Raw genomic sequence first — 19,989 nt, 5'->3', positions numbered from 1 at the left:
TTCACTTCTCAATATTAAAATAAGAACCTGTATACTAATACTTGATAAATGAATAGCCACTGAACTGTGTTGATGAGGAGGCTTTTTGACTGTGAATTTGGGGGCAAGAACTGTGTCCTCGGTACTTACAACAGTGACTGACCCATAGCAAGCAGTTCATGTTAAGTTGAACTGAATTACTAAATTTTTTTTAGTAGAAGTGTTAACTTTTCAGAAAGATTATTTATGAATCATCTTTTTATTTTCCTTTTGCTGGAGAGAAGGCACGGAAGTGTTTACATTTAACAAATATATTGTCTAGAGATCAAGACCACCTTCTTATTTGCCTCCATACCTTATGGAATAGAGTTCCTTAAAATTAGCAAGTGGAGAGTGAAGAGGGAAGCATTGGGACCAGGACTTGGGGTTTGTCATTTAGTCTAAAGGACGCATGTAGTGGTTAACTGTGCAAGCTTCATTCTCCTGGACGCTTGAACCGTTCTTTCTTGTACCTTCCATGGTATGAATACAGGGAGTGGAAGAAGAAAGAGAACCCGCGCTGGCTGGCTGCACGCTTCTGGATCTGCTAGCTTTCCCATTAATTCCAAACCAGGCGCAGTCAGTGACCCTCATTTCCACGCCTCTTTCTCTGTTAGGAAACCCAAACCTAATTTCTTCATTTGGCATTTTTCTGTGTGTCCTTTGAGTTTGTTTGCAACTTGGACTGAGGAATTCTCTGGATTTTCCTTTATTTCCTTTTGCATTTCCTTTTGTCATTCTAACAGCCCTGTCCCTACAATCTCACTCCCTGGAAAAGGTCAGGGTATTTAGTGGCAGAACATCTTTACTAGGGGCTGAGGCAAGGCCCTGCCTGGATGTGCTGAAATAAAGCGTGCTGATGTAGGGCTGCTGTGTGTAACAGGGCCCCCGCGTGTTCCTTCTCCCCAGATCCTGGTCTACAGCCTGGAAGCAGAACGCTGCCTCTCGAAGCTGGGCAACGCGCTTGGCGACTTCACCTGCGTCAACCTCAGGAACAGCCCTCCCAACCTCATGGTCAGCGGCAACATGGACAGGAGGTATGTCTGAGTAACAGGCTTTGTAGCCACAGCCGTTTCTGTCGCTGCCTGGCCGCCCAGCCTCACTGCTCGCGTGTCCTCCGCGGCTCACACTCCGCAGTGCTCACTCCACGGCTTCGTCCACCGTGCTCAGCCCGATCCCAGAGATGCTGTCTCTGTGAACCTGGAGAACAAAGTCTCGTATTAGGTAATAGTTGGACGGCGCTGTCTCTGCCTCCTTTCTGCAACACCACAGGAAGGTGGTCTTTTAAGCCATTTGGTGGACGCAGTTGGTGGAAGGCCCAGTGAGACCACTTGGAATAAATTTGTTTGGCATTTAAAAGCTCACTTTCTAATATTAAAAACAATAACCTAAGGGATGAATCATGTTCAACGAAATAGGGTTGCCTGCCAAATGATGTCAAGAGTGTGTTTCCGAGCGCCGTGGTGTCCCTCTGGTGATGGGGAAGAGGCCGCATGTGAACAGATTCCAGTTCCTATTTAGGTGATTAGCAGCCTTCTCTTCAGCACATTGGCTCGGGGAGTCGGGTTTTCCCGGTGCAGGTCCCGTGCCAGCCACGGACGCTCCAGGAACCATCAGCACGAAAGGATTAAAGTGTTTGAAAAGACTCCCCGTCCAAATTTTAGTGTTTTTTTCCCCCCATCCCCATGTCCTCTCCCCATGTCTTTTCTTTTCCGTTTTTAAATTTTTGGCTGGTTATAGGCCATGTCGGATCCAGCCCTGAAGAGAGGTGGCATGGCCAGAGGCCAGGGTCTGCGCGCCCCTCCTCTGCTGGCCCCAGGCTGCAGGTGGTGGGCTGCTCGGTGGGGGGATCAGATCGCGAGCGGGGGCTCTTCTGTGCCAAGCCCCACATCTCTGTCGCACCAGTGCAGCACTTGCAAAAATAATCATTTTGTCAAATAATATTTTCAACTCGTGACCTTCACCCCTCTACTACCCCTTCCCCTTAGAGCCAAAAGAAAATGTGAGAATGCTTTACTGAGAGGAAATACTTGATCTTTTTTCTCAAGGCCCCCAAACATGGCTGATATTTCCGAGGCTTGAGAATTGAACTTCTCAGTGTGTCCAGTTTTCCTCTTAAAAAACCCCAGCCAGGCTTGATAAGTGGCCCCGTGTGCCCCAGCAAATGAAACACGTCAGTTTGTAGTTTTACTCTCACGTTTTAGTTTCCAGACTGAGCTACACAAGGCTCCAAGCTTATCTGATAGGGTCTCCCCACAGGGATCTCGCAGCTCTTTGCTTTCCAGGAGAGCACATGCAAGGGCGCTGGGGCGTCCGAGCAGGAGGGTGGGGCTTGTAGGTTAGGTTTACAGCGTGGCCGCTTAGGTGGCAGCCACAGCCAGACTCCTGGAAGTCAGCTCTAGAGGACAGGCAAGCTAGGCTGTCGGGACCACTGTCGGCTCCACCCTGGCTGCCAGGTAGTCCGAGCAGCACATACTCAGTGTATACAGCGTGTCCCAAAAATGTACACACACTTTGAATGATTATAAAGTCAGTGTTTATTAGCACACTGTTCATTTTCAAAATTTAAAGGAATCCAGGAATGAATAATTTTTTTGTCAATGCCTGTTTTCAAACTGATGACAGTTCTAGTCCAGGCACTGCTGATAACGTGAAACAATGAAACCACAAACATCAAGAATCATTTTGTTAGGTAGTTGTGTGCCTTTAATTCATCAACTGCTGCCGTGAACTTCATCTTTTATGTATCCCCATAAAAAAAAGTCTACTAGTTTTTAGGATAAATTTTCTTTGTTCAAATCAGTTAAACTTAAAAAGGAGTGAAAATTGACTTATCAGTTAAAGTGTACACACACACACACTCCAGAGTTAGGCAAAGCTGACTTAACTCTGGAGCAGGCTGCCTGCCCATGCGACCATGGCCAGGGAGGAGCTAACGCTCAGTGTGCGGGGTTCGTGGTCATCTTGCAGTCCAGACTTGATCACGTTAAGCCCATTTTATTAGTAAACCAATGTTATTTTTTAAAACCTCTGTCTCTGTTCTAGTGACTTGCAGTTGGGGAGGGGGCCATCCTAAGTGGCCCTCAGTCAGGGCAGTCCTACCACTGTGCCAGCTGTTTGACCAGAGTATGTCCAAATCTCACCATCATACGGAGAATTATTCCTATGAGTCTGAGTAGCAGGGTAAGCGATATGAATTTGAACACAGGGGTTAAACATTGTACATCTGGAAAAAGGAAGGAATAGTACAGGGAAATACCGTGAGGTTTTTCCCCCTCAAAGGCTCATTAGAGAGGAGCTCATTGAGTAGGAGCTCATTGGAGAGGCACACCCTTGCTTGCACAGCTTATGTTTTATTTCAAAAGTGGAAGTAAGGGGTCAGATACTATGAAAAGAACTACATCCTAGACTGTTACTTAATGACTAATGCAATTTTTAAAAACCTGGACCCTCCATTTTCTGAACTTAAAAAACTGAATTTCCAGTGCATTCTCTTAATACTTTATAAATAACTTGAGAATGGGCTTAAAGATGCATAAAACTGTCCCAGATTAAGACAAAAATAGTTTTTCATTAAAATAAGGAAATCAGCTTGAGTTAGTTTGCAAACACGGGTGGAATTTGCAAGGAGTTTGTTTTTTTTTTTTGGTGAGAGGTGGGGGATGCGGATGTTAGACCTTTTAATATTGTCCTACAGATCACGGAAGCTCTGCTCACTTCTTTCCCAGCTTCACTTCTTCAGGTCACATGATATCTGTTGTGTAACTTCAGGTTCACTGGCTCTTTCTCTGTCATGTCCATTCTGCTGATGAGCTCATCGGTGACTTTTATTTCAGATTTTGTATTTTTGAGTTCCAAAATTTCCATTCAGTTCTTTTTCATAGTTTCTGTTTCTCTGCTTCAAATGTCAGTCTTTCTTAGCATTTTACCTTTTAAAAAATACATGTTTTTATTGATGTTTTAGAGAAAAAGGAAGGGAGAGGGAGAGAGAGAATCATTGATTGGCTGCCTCCTGCACATCCCTTAACTGGGGATCGAGCCTGTAACCCGGGCATGTGCCCTGACTGGGAATCGAACCTGTGACCTCTTTGGTTCATGGTTGATGCTCAACCACTGAGCCACACCAGCGGGGCACTATTTTACTTTTACCTCATGGGATATAGTTACAATAGCTGCTTTAAAGTTATTAATGATTACCCAAATCTGGGTTGTTTTAGGGTTGACATCTGTTAGTTGTTTTTCCCTTTGAGAATGGGTCACATTTTCCTATTGTTTTTTGGGGTGGCGGGGTGGGTATGTCAGGTAATTTTGGCTTGCATCCTGGACATTTTAAATGTTAGGTCCTGCCCCCTTTGGATTCTGTTATGTAATCCTCTGGCGACTGTTGAGATTTTTTATTTATTTAAAGGCAGGCAGTCACCCTGGTTAGGTATAGACTGCAGGTTCTGTCTTGCCTTCGGTGGGTGGTGATTCCAGTGTCTGTTCAATTTCTAAAGCCTTTGCCATGCCCCTCTAGCTGTGGGCACATGTGCCACGCGGGTTAGTCAGAGATGGCAGCAGGGCAGAATAGTGGAGTCCTCAGGACCTCTGCTGTGCTGCTTTGGGGCTGTCCTGCACAGCTCAGAGAGGAGCTTGGGGTTTCTGGGGTCATACAGAGATGGGCTCCCTTCTCCAGGTCCCCTCTCCATCCCTGTACTTCCCAGCCTCCAGGGCTCCTTTCCCTGAGCCTGTGATCAGTAGTTGGGTTTCTCTCAGAGAAACTGCCTTCATTGCTACCACCGTGCAGCTCTATGACACATTATTTGGGCTGCAGGGGCCCCCTGTCTTGGTTCTTCAGAATGAAGTTTCTTTTAGTGTTTCAGCTCCTGCAGCACCACACGGCTCTGCACTGGAGCTCATCCCCAGCGTGAGGCTGTGAGAGAAAAGGGAAAATGGGAAACCTTTTGCCTACATGGCCACTTTTTCCACAATGCACCGTCTTTACTTAACTCCCCAGAGTCCTCGGGAACTGGCTTTTTGTGTTTTGTGCAGGGGTTGTGGTTGCAGTCAGCAGAGGTCAGAGGCAGTGTTGGGCTCACTGCATCTTGGCCAGCATCAGAACTCTCTCTTTCAAACGATTTAATTAAATGCTGTGGTCGGCAGTAGAGGCTTTGTTAAAGAAGGCCCTTCCCCATCCTGTGACCCTCAGTCTTCTCCTCTGTGATCTGCTCCTCCTTTCTCAGTCAACTCTGGGTCTAGAATGGAGCAGCTTATCAGTGTTCTGCTGGGAAGAATCAGATAAGAGTTGGGGGTAAGAGCATATGTCAGGTTGTTAGTGGGTTGCCAAGGCAGCATTCACTGAACCAAAAAATCCCACTGCTTTTTCTCCATAATCTCAAGATTATTTTTTTAAATATATTTTTACTAGAGGCCCAATGCATGAAGATTCGTGCAAGAATGGGCCTTCCTTCCCCTGGCTGCCGTCACCACCTTTGCTCCAGCTGGAGCCGCCTTTCTGCCTTCCCACGCTGCCCAGAGGCCCGGAGCGGCTAGATGTAAGCGTCCCACCCCAAGCCGCTCAGTGCCTGTGTATGCAAATTAACCCACCATCTTGGTTGGTTTAATTTGCATACTCACTCCTGACTGGCTGGTGGGTGTCACGAAGGTACAGTCAATTTGCATATTTCTCTTTTCTTAGTGTAAATTGATTTCAGAGGGGAAAGGAGAGGGAGAGAGAGAGATAGAAGCATCAATAATGAGAGAGAACCATCGATCAGCTGCCTCCTGCACATCCTACACTGGGATTGAGCCTGCAACCTAGGCATAAGCCCTTGACCGGAATCGAACCTGGGACCCTTCAGTCTGCAGGCCGATGCCCTATCCACTGAGCCAAAGCAGCTAGGGCATCTCAAGATTATTTTTAAAATTTTTAGCAGCTTTATTGAGAGAAAATTTCATATCTACAATTCATCAATTTAAATTGTGCAATTCAGTGTAAAGTTCACAAGGTTGTGTAACCATCACCAAGTTAATTTTAGGACATTTTCATCACTTCACATAAACCTCGTACCCATTAGTAGTCATTCTTCATCTCCACCCTATCCCTCCAGCTCTAGGCAGCCACTATCTACTTTCTGTCTCTGTGGATCTGTTTTGAACACTTCATATATAACATAAATGGAATCATATACATGTGACCTTTTGTGACTGTCTCTTCCACTTGGCATGTTTATAAGATAAAGTTGTAGCATGAGTTACTACCCCCTTCCTTTTTACAGCCAAATGCTATTCCCTTGTATGAATATACCACATTTATTCGTTCATTCCTCATTCAATGGGCATTTGGGTTGTTTTCTTTTTTTTTTACTATTATGTATGCTGCGGTTACCATTCAAGTACACATTTTGTGTAGATACATGTTTTCTGTCCTCTTGGATATATACTTATGAATGGAATTGCAGGCTTATTTGGTAACTCTGTGTTTAACAACTTGAGGAATCGCCAGACTTTTTCTAAGTGACTGTTCAAATTTCTCCACCTCCTCAGCAATATGTGCCATTGTTCTGATGGCAGTTGTTCTAATGGGTGAAGTGGTATCTCATTGTGGTTTTTTAAATCTTTTATTAAATTTATTGGGGTGACCTTGGTTAATAAGATTATATAAGTTTCAAGTGTACAGTTCTATAATATATCATCTGTATATTGCATTGTGCATTCACCACCCAAAGTCAAGTTTCTTTCAGTCATGAAAAGTGAAATAAGTCAGACGGAGAAAGTCAAGAACCATTGGTTTTAATTTTCATTCTCCTGACGCTGAGCACCTCTTTGGATAAATGTGTACTCAGATCGTTGGCCCATTTTTTAGATTGGGTTCTCTTTTTTACTTACTGAGTTATAAGAGTTCTTTATGTATTCCGGGTACCTGTCCCTTCTCAGATAGAATTTGTAAATACGTCCTCCCATTCTGTGGGTTGTCTTTTTATTCTCTTGATGGTGTTCTTTGAAGCACACAGGTTTTCATTTTGATGAAGTTCAGGTCATCTCTTTTTTCTTTGTTACTTGTGCTATTGGTATTATAGTGAAGAAGTCATTTACTAGCCCAGAGGCACAAAGATTTACTCCTGTTTTTTCTTCAAAGGATTTTTGTACTTTTGGCTGTTATAGTGAGGTCACAATGCATTTGGAGTTAATTTTTGTATATGGTGTGAGGTGGGAGTCCAACCTCATTCTTTTGCATGTGGATAACTAATTGTCCCAGCATCATCTGTTGAAAGGACTATTCCTTCCCCATTGAATTGTCTTGGCACTATTGTTGAAAATCAGTTGACCGTAAAAGAGAGGGGTTATTCAAGGTATACTCATCTGATTAAAATTTAAAAAGAAATGAAAGTAAATGGAATGTTTCTGTGTTTCCAATTTGGGGTCATGTGCCCTATTATTTTGGTGTTTCCTACATCATTGTGTCTAGAGGTAAAACCTGGGTGGGCTTGTTAGGGGCCGCAGAACGTACGGCCAAGCAGAGCTCTCTCCTGTTGACCTGGCTGAGGAAACAGGCCCAGAAAGGTGGAGTGATTGGTCCGATGGGCCTATTGCTCTTTGTGGGAAGTGGAGACTTCAGAGACGCAGCTTTAAAGTAGAGAGCTCTCAGCATAGCCTCGTTGGATCAAAGTGGGCCGTTTTTCTAGTTGCTGTTTCAAGTGAATCATTTACTAAAGGCCATCACCAGTATTATCTAGATAAAGCTATTGATTTTGGTATATAATGGTTATATTTAAAATCCTCTTTAATAGCCCAGGTTCAATGAAACAAAACAGAATCATGTATTGATTTTTTTAAATACTAGTTTTCTTTATTAATTTGGTCATTTTTTAAAAAGCCTACATTTTAATGCCTCTTGCTTGTTCCTTTATTTTCTGGATAGAAATAGAGCTGAAGGGCAGGTCCTTCTTAATGAAACTGCTGAGCTGAGTCGGAATAGTCTTCATCTTTGCCATCTAGTACAGCTTGCTTTATTATTACGTGGGATTATTTAATCCAAAGCAATGGGAAGCGAGCCCTGAGTTGTGACCCCCAATTAAAGAGTCTCAGCGCTCACTTCTTGCCCTGACAAATACAAAGTTGCGGTGTGCTCTGGCCCTGCTGCCTGCTGTTAGAGAGAGCGAGCATGGGGCGTGCATGTTGTATTTGCTCCATCTGCAAGTGTTGTAATAAGTTATTCAAAGCTCTTAGCACAGGACCAACCAGAGCGTGCCTCCCTCTCCGTTCCAGCACGTTTTCCTGCCCATCAGATGGATGCTCCTCTGTTGGAGGCTTTGGAAGGTTCTGGTGTCTTTTGTTTTAATTGGCGGGCTAGAGCCGACTCCTATGGTGCGATTTTCATTAGAGAGGGGCTGGAGAGAGGGAGTGCTGGAACAGCCCTCCAAATCCAGCCATGAATATTAAACATAATACAATTACAGCTTTCTGACCAATTATTTTTCTTTTCAGCGGGCAACGTTGATGAACTATGCACTAGATAGGGACTCAGTACCTACCATTGGCTTCTTTTTGTCCCTGGAATCAGCCGTCTTGGCATATATTAGTGCCCGTTTGCTGTGCTACCTGTTCCCAGCGCCGAGTGTTTGATTTGAGTGCTGAGGACACGGGCTTTGCTAAGGTGCGCTGCTGTCGGGGTTGGTGCCGCGCACGGTCAGCTGTTCGAGGCAGACACCGGACCCTGAATGTGAATTTGAACGGCTTGTGTGGACCTCGCACGCTGTGGTGTTTGCTATCTGGCGACAAGAGGCCAGAGTGAGGCCTCTCCAAGGAGATGTCATGTAAATGCTTTTCCTTTTTCCCTGTGGGGAGAAGTTCAAGTCTGTTTTGGCCCATTTTCGTTTCCTTGGTGATACAAAATACGCAAATGTTGTATCTTTTGGTATATTTGTTTGTTTTGTTTGGAGCCATCCGTACTGGTATCTAAACACAATAGGAAAACAGATGGCAAACTTTGAACTTCTGGACCAAATTTGTGTTTGCCTTGGTCTCCTTAACAGCCAAACTGTAAATTATAGAGCATAAATATTCAACAGAGGGGCTCTTTATGAAAATCACCACGGCAAAGTAGACCCTTATTAACCGGATATGTGCTGAAAAGCATTTGGGCTAAATTTTTCCTTTCCCTGTTCCTCTCTGGTCCCCATTAGCAAGCAGTTCGGCTGTGGTTGCTGCAGGGAAAGCTCCTTCTACGGTGCTGACACCTTCCTGCCCTTTCTCACCCACCAAGGCCTTGATGGCGCTTCTAAGGGCTGGAGGGGAGACCTTCGTTTTCCAGCACATTGCACGTTCTCCTGCATCCCTGGAGGCCCAGCTCCCCTCTCTGGGAAGTGGGGGGTTGAAGGGCATGCTGGAGTAATAGGGGTCGCCATTAATATGTGTCACCTACTTGGTTGCATGTCCTACCCAGGAAGAATTCATGCATCTCCTCTGTGCTCTGAGACGACATCTATATTTGAAGCAGAGTATACACATGGGAGGGTGAGGGATGTGTAGTTTAGAGTAACGAATGCCTGTGCGCGCCCCACCCAGCTTAAACAGCGTGGCCATACCTCAAGGTGCCTGTTCCAGTCACGAATGAGTTGTTTCTTAAAACAACATGGCGGTGTCAAAAGTAAAAGCCGCCTTTCCCCCCTCATTCTTAGTTGGCACTCTTCCCCCAGGTAACTGCTACCAATTTGAGTATGTCCTTCTAAAATTCTCTTTAAATTTTTTCAATTTTACTTAAACAGGTAACCTGTACCTTCAAACTTGAATTAAAAAGCACAGAGGCACCTGGCCGGCATGGCTCAATGGTTGAGTGTCAACCTATGAACCAGGAGGTCACGGTTTGATTCCTGGTCAGGGCACAGGCCCGGGTTGCAGGCTCGATCCCCAATGTGGGGCGTGCAGGAGGCAGCTGACCAGTGATTCTCTCTCGTCATTGATCTTTCTCTCTCTCCCTCTCCCTTCCTCTCTGAAATTAACAGAAATATATATAGCACAGAGGCATAAATAGGAAGCAGTCGGCCTTCTGGGAACAGTGAGCCTTTTCTAAGGAGCAACTGCACGTGCACAGCATACACCCTCCGCCTGTCACACGTGGGCCATGGTTGGACGTAGAGCCGTGTTTTGGTGACGGCTGCCTGTCAGTGTTCCTAGATCTGTCTCACTCTCCAGTGGCTGCACTGGCTCCACTGTCCGGATGCACCGTGATTGCTTTAGCTCGCACTCCATTGAGGGAGCAAGTTAATTGTGCCATCCAAATGCATGAGGACTTAAATGTTGTTTCTAGTTTTTCCCGTTGTTCTAATGGTCATTCTTTAGTAGGGAATGTCCTTTTTCTTAGGTTGCTTTTAATACTTCTTTTAGACTTTTGCATATTCCCACTTTATGATACTCTTAGGTGGTATTTATTTTGATTACGGCTCATGAAGTATGAGTATGCATCACTGTCATTGATTCGGGAAACATATTAGCCATTAACTATTTGAATATTGCTTCTTTGCTACACACACACTCTATTTTTTCCTTCTGGAACTTCTTTCAAACACATGCTGAACCATTCCCTTCTATTCTCAACCCCTCATTCACATTGTTCACCTGTTTAATTTCTGTTCTGCATTCTAGGTAATTTTTCAGATGTATCCTCTAATTCATAAACTTTTCTAGCCTGTTAATTTCAGGGACTATATTTTCATTTGTAGAAGGTTACTTTGGCATTTTTATAAAGCAGGAATCTCAATACTCCCACCCCCTCCCCCTTTGGGTGGGCCTGTGTCCAGGTAAGATCCAAACCCATTGGCTCCTGAGACTGGCACCTGCCGGCAGCCTCACCCCACCACACATGCACACAGGACCCTGGCACTGCAGCTCTCCAGGCTGGTTCTCAGCTCGAGCCCTGGGGAAGGCGCTGATTTTGTGAGCTCAGTAGTGCATTTGAAAGGGTATCCAGCAGTATTAAGGGATTTTCAATGAGTGGGTCCACAAGTTGCCTGAAACAGAAGCCCCATCTTTTGCTACTAAAAGCAGTGCTCTGGCCAGTGGCCTTGTATGCCTGTATGTGTGTGCATTTGTACACATGCGATATATCCTGAATTCTTAAATGCAGAACTGCTAGGTCAGTGGTGTATTTTTTATTTTGTTGGATATTACGTCACTCCCCAAAGAGGGATTTATGCTCACATTAGCCACACATAAGCACCTGCCTCCCAGGTCTCACAGCACGGAGGGGCTCAGAGCGTTCTGCCAAACTTTTATCTTTGCTGGGTGATAGGGGACAAGTGGTGTATTGCTTTAGTTTTATTTCCTAATTTCTCTCCTCACCAGTGAACTAGAACATGTCACACATGTTTAAAAACCGTTAGTATTTCTTTTTCTGTGAACGTTTTTTCTTTTCTCTCCAGTTACTTTTGGGTTGTCGATCTTGACTATCAATTTGAAGGCTTTAGCCAGCCCTCTCTGTTACCAACCTTTTCCCCACTTGATCATTTTGCCTTATGATTTTTTTTCTCCCATGTGGGAAAAACTTAAATACTTTATATACAGTTACCAATATTTTTCTTTTTGACTTCCAGGCCTTTTATATTTAGAAAGGCCTTTCCTATTCTGACTATTTAGAGTTTAATTATGTTGACTCTTGAGCCTTCTATAATTTATTTCGGTATAATGTATATGGCAGAACTCTAAAATAAAGGTATAGGGTATTTTGCCTTTAATTGCTATTATAAGTGGGATCTCTGATTACATTTTTAAAGCTAGTGGTTGTTGGTACAAAAGATACAGCTGTTAATTTTGACATTAATTTGCATTTGATTCTCAAGTATTACTGGATTGCCATCTCTAGTGATAAATTCCCACCTCATTTTCTTTTCTTTAATTATATCCAATTTTTAAAAACAATGTGAAATATCAGTGGTAAAAGTACAGGTCACTATTTTTTAAAGACTTTTTATTAGGAATAAATGTTTTATTCCATCAGATTTCGTTTTAGCATCCATGGGAGTGACTGTGTTTCTTTCTCGTTTGTTACAGTAGCAGGTGAATTGTGCTAACAGGAGCTGGGTGGATTTCGCTCGCTGGCAGTGTGTTGCTGTGGATTCTGTTAGTTAATATTTCATTCAGGTCTTAGCCTTGATACCGATCGATTGCTGCCTTCCCGCGTGCTCTCCTCGTCGGGTTTCTTGGAAGAGAATGCTGGCTTTCTGTAGGTTTGGAAGCTTCCTCTTCTCCTGGGGGCTGCTCCCCGCAGCAGGCCAGGTTCTCTGTGCGGGGACAGCTGTCCCAGCTTACTCTTCGTTACTTCTGTTGGGATTGTCTGCCCCAGGGGTCAGTTTTGGTCATTCTTGGAAAGTCATGTATTCATCCATATCTTCAAATTTGGAGATTTAAACAATTAAATAGAAAACCTGAATAGATTGTAATGACCAAAGAAACCAAATTAAACAGTTAGGTCCATGTAGGTTTTTTGGGTTATTTTTCCAGGTAAGTTTTACTGAACATTTAGTGAATTGTACCCTTCATCATTCTAAAGTACTCTCATCTCATCTTTGTGCTCCGAAATCCCTTTTCTGGTGTTAAAATTACTGCCTCTTCCTTGCACCGGCAAACATGGCATTTGTGTGTATCATATATTGAGTTCTGCTTTGTGACCCGTTTGAACTCTTCTGGGTGGGTTTGCTGTGTGTGTGTCTACTGCCTAGCACACACGTTCGGTCTCACGTAAGCCGGCTTCCTCTTACGCTGTGCTCAGTGTTTGTTCTGTGTGTTGGCTCCTCACAGTCCTCCAGGATTTTGCTGCAGCACTTCCTTTCGGAATAGCTACAGGTTGCTCACTCTGAGTCCTTTTCTGTGAAAAGAAAACAAAACAAAAGCCTTTTCATTTTGCCTTCAAATTTGGTAGGTAAGCTAGGTATAGAATTTTCAGTTCAAAATAATAGATTTGTGTGTGCATTCTCATATAACCGAGAGTGTAGGACATGTCTCAGGTCATCCCTTCTCACCAGTTTTCGTGTCAAACACGTCATTGGTCACATGGGCCATGCTAGCATTCTGTTTGCCCAGCACCCCCTAGGTGAGTTACAGCATGGGGCCTTGTACACACATTTTGTCTCATTCAGTGGTAGATTGTGGCTGATTTCAGACGCTAAGTATGTTGGGGTTTCTAGTGGAGAAGAGATTTCTGTCTCTATATAATTTATCCTGATGTGGAAGGTCACATACTTGTATAAAAAGCAGTTACTTTAAGAACCTCTTTTAAGAATCTAGATGATTGCCCTGGCCGGTGTGGTTCAGTTGGCTGAGCGTTGTCCTGTACACTGAAAGGTGGTGGGTTCAATCCCTGGTTGAAGCGAGTACGGGAGGCAACTGATCCATGTTTCTCTCTCTCTCTAAAATCAACGAAAAGCATATCCTCAGGTGAGGGGCAGGGAGAAATTCAGATGATGACAAGGCAAGTGATTCTTTCCAGACTTTAGGTAAGAGTATGTGGGCACCGGACAGTCACTTCTCACGATTCTGTTATACTTGCTCAACTGTAGGCGTTCCCTTCCCACATTTCAGCAAGATGGTGATGGACAGAGTTGAGTAAAATGTTATTTTTCTCAACCAGGTAAGGGTTCGGGTGGCAGACAGGCGTAACTGATTTACCTCTTGCCCTTACCAGAATATTATACCACAAGCAGAATTTCCATGCTGAGAGTTAAACTTACCCTTAGGGCAGCCGGTGCCCATGTGGAGGCGCAGTCAGAGCTCATCTTCCCTCTGGGGACGAGCACCCAGGACAGGTGTCTCCCTGTTGATCTGATAAAGTGAGTGACAGGGCAACTACTGGACTGGTCCTGAGTCTGTCCTGTTCTGTGTGCTTTTAAATCCTTCCAATAAGCAGTTGTCGGCTCTTCACTAGTTCATGTCTGTTGCGTCTGGGCCTCCTCTGTATGACAGCGTACCAAGGAGATAACGTTTTGTAGCATGTTTAGATGTTTGCAACCACCGGGGTTTTTTATGGTCTTTGTCTTCATAGGACTGTTGTGCCTAGACCCCAGCACAACCCAGGAGGGGTTTGTCATTTCAGGCTTTAACTCTTACCTCTGCTCATCTTGGGCCTTTCAGGGTGAGGATCCATGACCTCCGCACCAACAAGATCGCCCTGTCGCTCTCTGCACACCAGCTTGGCGTCTCTGCAGTGCAGATGGACGACTGGAAAGTTGTCAGTGGAGGCGAGGAGGGCCTGGTCTCCGTGTGGGACTATCGGATGAACCAGAAGCTGTGGGAGGTGCATTCCAGGTAAAGCTGCTTCTCGGCACCTCGAGTGCTAACAGTAATGATGACACTAGTCAGCCTCTGAGCCAGGTGTTGTGCTCAGTGCCGTCTGGGGCTTACAGTCCTCACTGTAACCCCGGGAGCCAGCTGCTGTCATCTCCATTTTCAGACGAGGAAGCTCAGGCTGAGGAGTGGAGCCAGTCACAGACAGAGAGGCATTTCCTCTCTCCCATTGTGAAAAGTGCCCTAATTCATTCCCACCTCCCTCCACTCAGAGTCTCAGCAGCAGGACGTGATGTCCTGCCCATTCCTTGGACTTCCTTCCACGGTGTAGAAGGGCACTTAGGACTGGATGGATTCAGGCTTGGACTAGGTGCGGTCTCAACCTTTAACTCGAATATTCAAGTTAAATAGGTACCATCTCAAGCACAGGCCGATGGCTTCACAGGTGTAGGTATGTTTACATGAGCGGAGCCTAACTGGTTAAACACTTAACAGCAAGCATGTCAAACTCGCGGCCGGCGGGCCACATGCCTCGTTTATTTGGCCCATGTTAGCCTTTTGAGTTTGACATGCTTGCTCCTGACCTTTGGAGCAGGGGTCAGCTCACCCCATCCACTCTGCTTCTGAGGCAGGTGGGAGGAAAGGCCACAGCCTGCAATTGTGAGCTGAGCTTTGTTCCCCTCTAGTGCAAATCATGATAAACTAGGCCCACAAGAAGGCAGCACAGTCTTCATTCTAAGTACAAGAAGGGCCAGGTTAAAAGAAGAATGTGGTTTCTGCCTTGGAGGGCAGTGCTAGCGAGTGCCCCAGCAGCAGCTTTTCCAGACTAGAGCCCTGGGTGACCTGCAGCGTACTGGGCAAGCCCTCCCATAGGCCCTTTTCTGACCTCTGTGGTGATGCACTGAGCTGCCACCAGGTGGTGCCAAAAGGCAACTAACACTCCCACCCACTGGAATCCCTTTTAAGAGTTTAGAGCTGGCTCCACCTGGCTCCAGCACTGCCTCCCCCGCGTGCAGCTCACTAGGTCTGCACTCCAGGTCTCATTCTCTCTCCGAGAAGCTGCATGCCCTCGGGTGAGCGGTGCTGGTGAAGCCGGCTAAGTAAGGTCTTCCCAGCACTGTTGTCCTGACTCGTCTGTAAATGCACATCCAGTTCTGCCACCGGTTAGTGGCTTGTCCCTCATCAGGTCACTGTTAGCAGGCACCTGCCACTACTGCTGTGATGCTCCTCTGAGCTCTGCCAGCTGGCACTTGGTCAGGTGCCTGTTCTGCCCCACCTCTGCCTGTCTCCTTGAGTCCTGCTCACACCCGTCTTTTCTCTCCATTCCTCCTGCCTCACTGGGCTCAGACTCCCTTTATTCACGAGAGAATCCTCTGCTCTAACCAGGAAGCCTGTGACTCCCCCACTCCTGTGCCTTCTGAGAGGGCCTGTCAGCCGCAGTCTCCTCCCCCTGAGTGCTGGACCCTGGGTCCCATCTGTGTGCCCTGTACCATCTCACGCTCTAGGGCACTGTAACCATGCTTCTGCCCCCCAGCCCCCCGGTATGTCTTACCTTGACCAGGCGGGCATCTCTGATGCCAGGTCTCTGCTTGCACTGGACATTTTTCATCCTGGGTCTCCTGGCTCAGTGCTGTGACCATAATAGCAATGAAAAGGTTTTAGAATGAACAAAACTTGGTACATAGATTTCAAGCCATTTCATCCCAAGATTTTCTGAGTGTGCGTTTACAACCCAGACGGCCTGTGTCACATGGAGCCCCCCGACTTTAGGACTACGGGGCCTTTATGGTTCCCATGCCTGCAGATGGACTTGGCTCGGAGAGCTGGGGTGACTTGTCCAACACCGGCCAGCCTGGGGTGTTCTCGCCTACGTGCTGCTGAGTTTATCCTTTATGTCCAAAACACCCCGTTGTTGGGGGCATTCAGACTTGTTTACAGAGTGGGCCTGGCTCTAACTTTGGGAACTAAGGCAAGACATCACCCAGAGTGGTGTCCACTATAAAAGGAATGCCTGGTTTAGAGGGTTCTAGGGTCCCTGTAGTTCTCCACTTCCGAGACTGGCAGCAAATGCAGGACGTGCTCCATTTCCAGTGAACTTACCTTTACCAGAGCGCTCTCCCCTTGTGTTCCAGACACCCCGTCCGCCACCTCTCCTTCACCAGCCACAGCCTCATCACGGCCAACGTGCCCTACGAGCGGGTGGTGCGTAGTGCCGACCTGGACAACTTTGCCACGCACAGGAGGTCAGTGGGCTTGGCTGCTGTGGTCTGGATGTGCAGAAAAGACAGTTACATTTGATCTTAGAATAGAACCCCCCATGTCACACTACTCCCTACGGGATGTACCCTCAGGCACAGGTAACTATAGATGCAATAGGGTGAGTGATATTAGCAAATAATGTGCTACGTGCCCGTTTTAAGTGTTTTCCCCACAATATCTCACTGTTGCTGCAGGATGGCTGCATGGGTGGGGACACAGAGAGGCCGAGACACAGGGCTTAGGGACCTGCAGTGGTTAGATACCTAGTCACGGCTTCTGAGTTAAGTCCTCCTGCGGGGTCGGCTGGGTGACTCAGCTGCCACACAAGGGAGACCCCTCCCTCCTCACCCCATGCACGAGGCTCAGGTGCTTCTTATTGGCCTGGCACCTGAGCAGCCTGAGGCCAGGGGCCTCTCCTCCTGGCACTTACCTACCCATTTACCTCTAGTCCCGGGGTCCTGAGTGTCCGGCACACTGTGGGCCCAAAGGGCAGATCTGTTAGGACGGCCCTCTCTGTGCTCCCTCTAGGCACCGGGGGCTGGTCCACGCCTACGAGTTCGCAGTGGACCGGCTGGCCTTGCAGAGTGCTCTTCCCGCCTGCCGCTCGTCCTGCGACACCACGGCGGGGAACAGCTATGACCTCGCGCTCGCCTTCCCCTACGACAGTACTTAGGGGACAATGAGAAATGGGAAGAGCAACAGAGGACCTCTGCTCCGGGTTTCAAAGGTTTGGGGGAAGAAAGCAACCCCGGGGTCCTTGTGTGACGCACCTTCCTGAACTGCCTGCACTTTCCCGTCTGTTTTCCGCCCACGACTGTGCACAGCTGGGGCTCGTCAGGCATGTTTCACCTCACTGGTCCCTCTCTCCTGGCCTTGAGAACCACACACTGATGACTCACATGTATACCGCCTTCCCCCACATCCTCCTCCTCCTCCAGCTCAGCAGCCCGCCGCAGGGGTGACACCCCCAGCGGGTTCCCGTCTCGCCTTGACGCTGCAGCTCCACTGAGGCCTGGGCTTATCACTGTGAACAAGGCTCTTAGCCCTGCTCCCACCTGCCCGGCCTCCAGTCCTTCCCCCTTGGGTTGTGCCTAGATGAGATCGGGTGTTCACTCAGGTGGGCTTCTCCGATACCATCTCACCAGTGCAAACCTGGGTTAGCAGTATTTTTCCACAGAGCTTTTATAATTATATATTTATACCATTATTTCATTAATGACTATTTTGCTTATTATTGCGTCTACAACATGTGACACAACGCAGATATTTTCTACATAATCACTGAATAAACAGCCATTCTCCAATGGGACGGATGGTGATTCTACACGGGAGGAACTGTCGTGTCAAACCACTAAGGTAATGCCAAGGCGAGAGAACTGTTCCGTTTGACAAACAGCTTCCACCTCCAAAGGACTAAGTGGCAAACCGTTGCCTTACTCTTGGCTTACAGTGTTGGCGGCAGCCACCTGCTAGACCTTCAGAACATCACAGTAACACGGACAGAACTACAGAGAAGCAAGACCACACTCGAGGGAGTTAGCAACAGATCACAGCAGCAAAAACACGCACGAGGACGTACTTAGCTAACATACAAGTTGGCAATAGAAACACATGCCGTTTTGTACCTTCCCAAATACCCACAGACCATCACAAAGTGAGACCACCAAGGAAGTCCCCTGCTGCACAGACTGATACCAGGCTGGCCTTCCTCAGTGACCCTGAGTCCCAAAGCAACAACAAACATCCGCAGATTCCAACCACTCCGACTTGACTTGGTTTTGAAGAAGGAAATTCAGAACGACCTGAGCGGCCATGAAAGCACAACATCCAGCCCAGGGGAGGCTCACCTCCGCAAGCTTAGACCAGCGGGGTGGCCACGGCAGGGGCCGCGCACACGAGCGTGTCACATGGGCCCAGTCCTGCGGGCCATCACTCAGAGTCCCAGCACCTTTGATTGTGAAGGTTCCGATTGCTTAAGGTCGTCCTTAAAATCCCACGTCCACTGGGAGGCCAGTGGAGCCGTGACCAGGAACTGTCACTTCTCCGCCCAGCCTGCCCTCCCGGGGGGCAGCATTGTCCGGATGGCTCTGCCTCCTTCAGCCCCACGACTTCAGGAGTGAAGCCGCTGCAGTTGGCAAAGGAGGGATTTCCTCTCACTGTCACTCGGGGTTCTGACCCCTCGCTTCTGTAAGATGTTCATCTCTCAGTCTTAATGCCACTGGACCACTGGGTAACATTTTTCCTTTTAAGAAACAGTTCTGCCCAGTCTGATCTCCCAGTTCTTTCTTCCGAACTAGCTTTGCAGCAATTTTACATAATTGAACAGTTTAAAGAAATCAGACCCAGACAATTACACCAAAATTAAAAATAGTTTTAAACTAGTTATTCACGCAACAGCTGGTCCAGTGTAAAATGTTACAAGCACAGGTTCCCCTCCCCCGCAACCTGTATATAACTCCCCTCCCATTCCTGAAAGTGTCTGGGTTTTGCAAAGAAGCGTTTGTCACCCAAACCGTTACCTCTCAGCACGCCCACCTCAGTGTTTCCGCTGTAAACTTTATATCCCGGAGACATGGGCTGGGTGGGGAAAGGGTCAGAGTCCCTTTATAAACCGCCATTTGCCCAGCAGCAGAGAAAGGCTTGGCCATGTTCACCCCTCCGCTCACTCCTTGGGCTGTTCCTCCCCGTGGGCTGTTTTCAGGGAGCTGCTCCCACGTTCTGAGCTGGTTGTGGATCTAACCTCTGCTTCCCAAGCTCTTCCCTGCTGTCTCCCCTGCAGAAGAGGGGACTTGGGTGTGCTGCAGGGACCAAGGGCCACACTCCAGGCTCTTGTGTCCCGTCTCAAAACGTTGTATGACTTTGCTTTCTACTTCATTACTATGTCTATGTTGGTTCTAATATTAAATTTCGAAAATGTTTTTATTGCTCAATTCATTTGCCACCTCTGGCCACCAATCTCCCCCAGCCCCGACATCTCACCTTGCTCGGTGGCCTGGTTCTGCTGCCCACGATCGATCGAGATCGATCGAGTCGTTATCTCAGAACCACCACTACAGGGTTCTGAGCCCAGGAGCCAGGGAACCCACAAAACTACCTGTGAAATTGTGCACCAGGCGCATCCTGAGAATTGCGTCTCTGCCACTAGAGGGCGCTGCTGGTGCCCAGACAGTACATGGTTAGAAGACCCCCAGCATCACCCTCCCAGGGCAAGGGCAAACCCCTGGCTCACTGGGTCTCACTGGTAGGAGGAAACATCTCCCTACGTGGGAGCTGGGGCCTTTCTGAGAGGGAAAGCTGACAACCCCAAGATGAAGTCTTCCTCCCCAACCCTAAGAGGCTAGTGCTTCCGGCTCTGCAGTTAAATGGCAGACACTGGCCCCTGCCGCTCTGTCTGTCATTACAGAGAAATGGCTTCCCCGGAGCCGGTGGCCTGCCAGTACAGCCGGGCCGTGACAG

At 47.2% G+C, this 19,989-nt stretch overlaps 1 protein-coding gene and 1 long non-coding RNA gene across 3 annotated transcripts in view; one reads left to right on the top strand and one right to left on the bottom strand.

Moving 5' to 3' along the window:
- FBXW8 (F-box and WD repeat domain containing 8) overlaps positions 1-19,451 on the top strand; it is a 127,429-nt gene extending 107,978 nt beyond the window's left edge. For both annotated transcript variants that reach the window (XM_080649607.1, XM_080649606.1), the window contains exons 8-11: positions 928-1,055; positions 14,122-14,295; positions 16,407-16,517; positions 17,062-19,451. In XM_080649607.1, coding sequence (XP_080505733.1) covers positions 928-1,055; positions 14,122-14,295; positions 16,407-16,517; positions 17,062-17,206 — 558 coding nt within the window. In that variant the 3' untranslated portion in view covers positions 17,207-19,451. The remainder of the gene's footprint in view (positions 1-927; positions 1,056-14,121; positions 14,296-16,406; positions 16,518-17,061) is intronic.
- LOC308238056 lies at positions 11,954-17,475 on the bottom strand. The gene is made up of 6 exons (XR_013959518.1): positions 16,964-17,475; positions 16,375-16,541; positions 15,827-15,904; positions 14,098-14,323; positions 13,722-13,942; positions 11,954-12,859 (listed from the first exon to the last, which is right to left on the bottom strand). It is a non-coding gene; the product is annotated as an uncharacterized lncRNA (long non-coding RNA).
- Positions 19,452-19,989: the final 538 nt, after the last annotated feature.

The sequence above is a fragment of the Plecotus auritus genome (assembly GCF_963455305.1).
Source record: "Plecotus auritus genome assembly, chromosome: 13".
Taxonomy (NCBI): Eukaryota; Metazoa; Chordata; class Mammalia; order Chiroptera; family Vespertilionidae; genus Plecotus; species Plecotus auritus.
The sequence above is the reverse complement of the archived record's forward strand: the minus strand, read 5'-3'. Positions and strand labels throughout refer to the sequence as shown.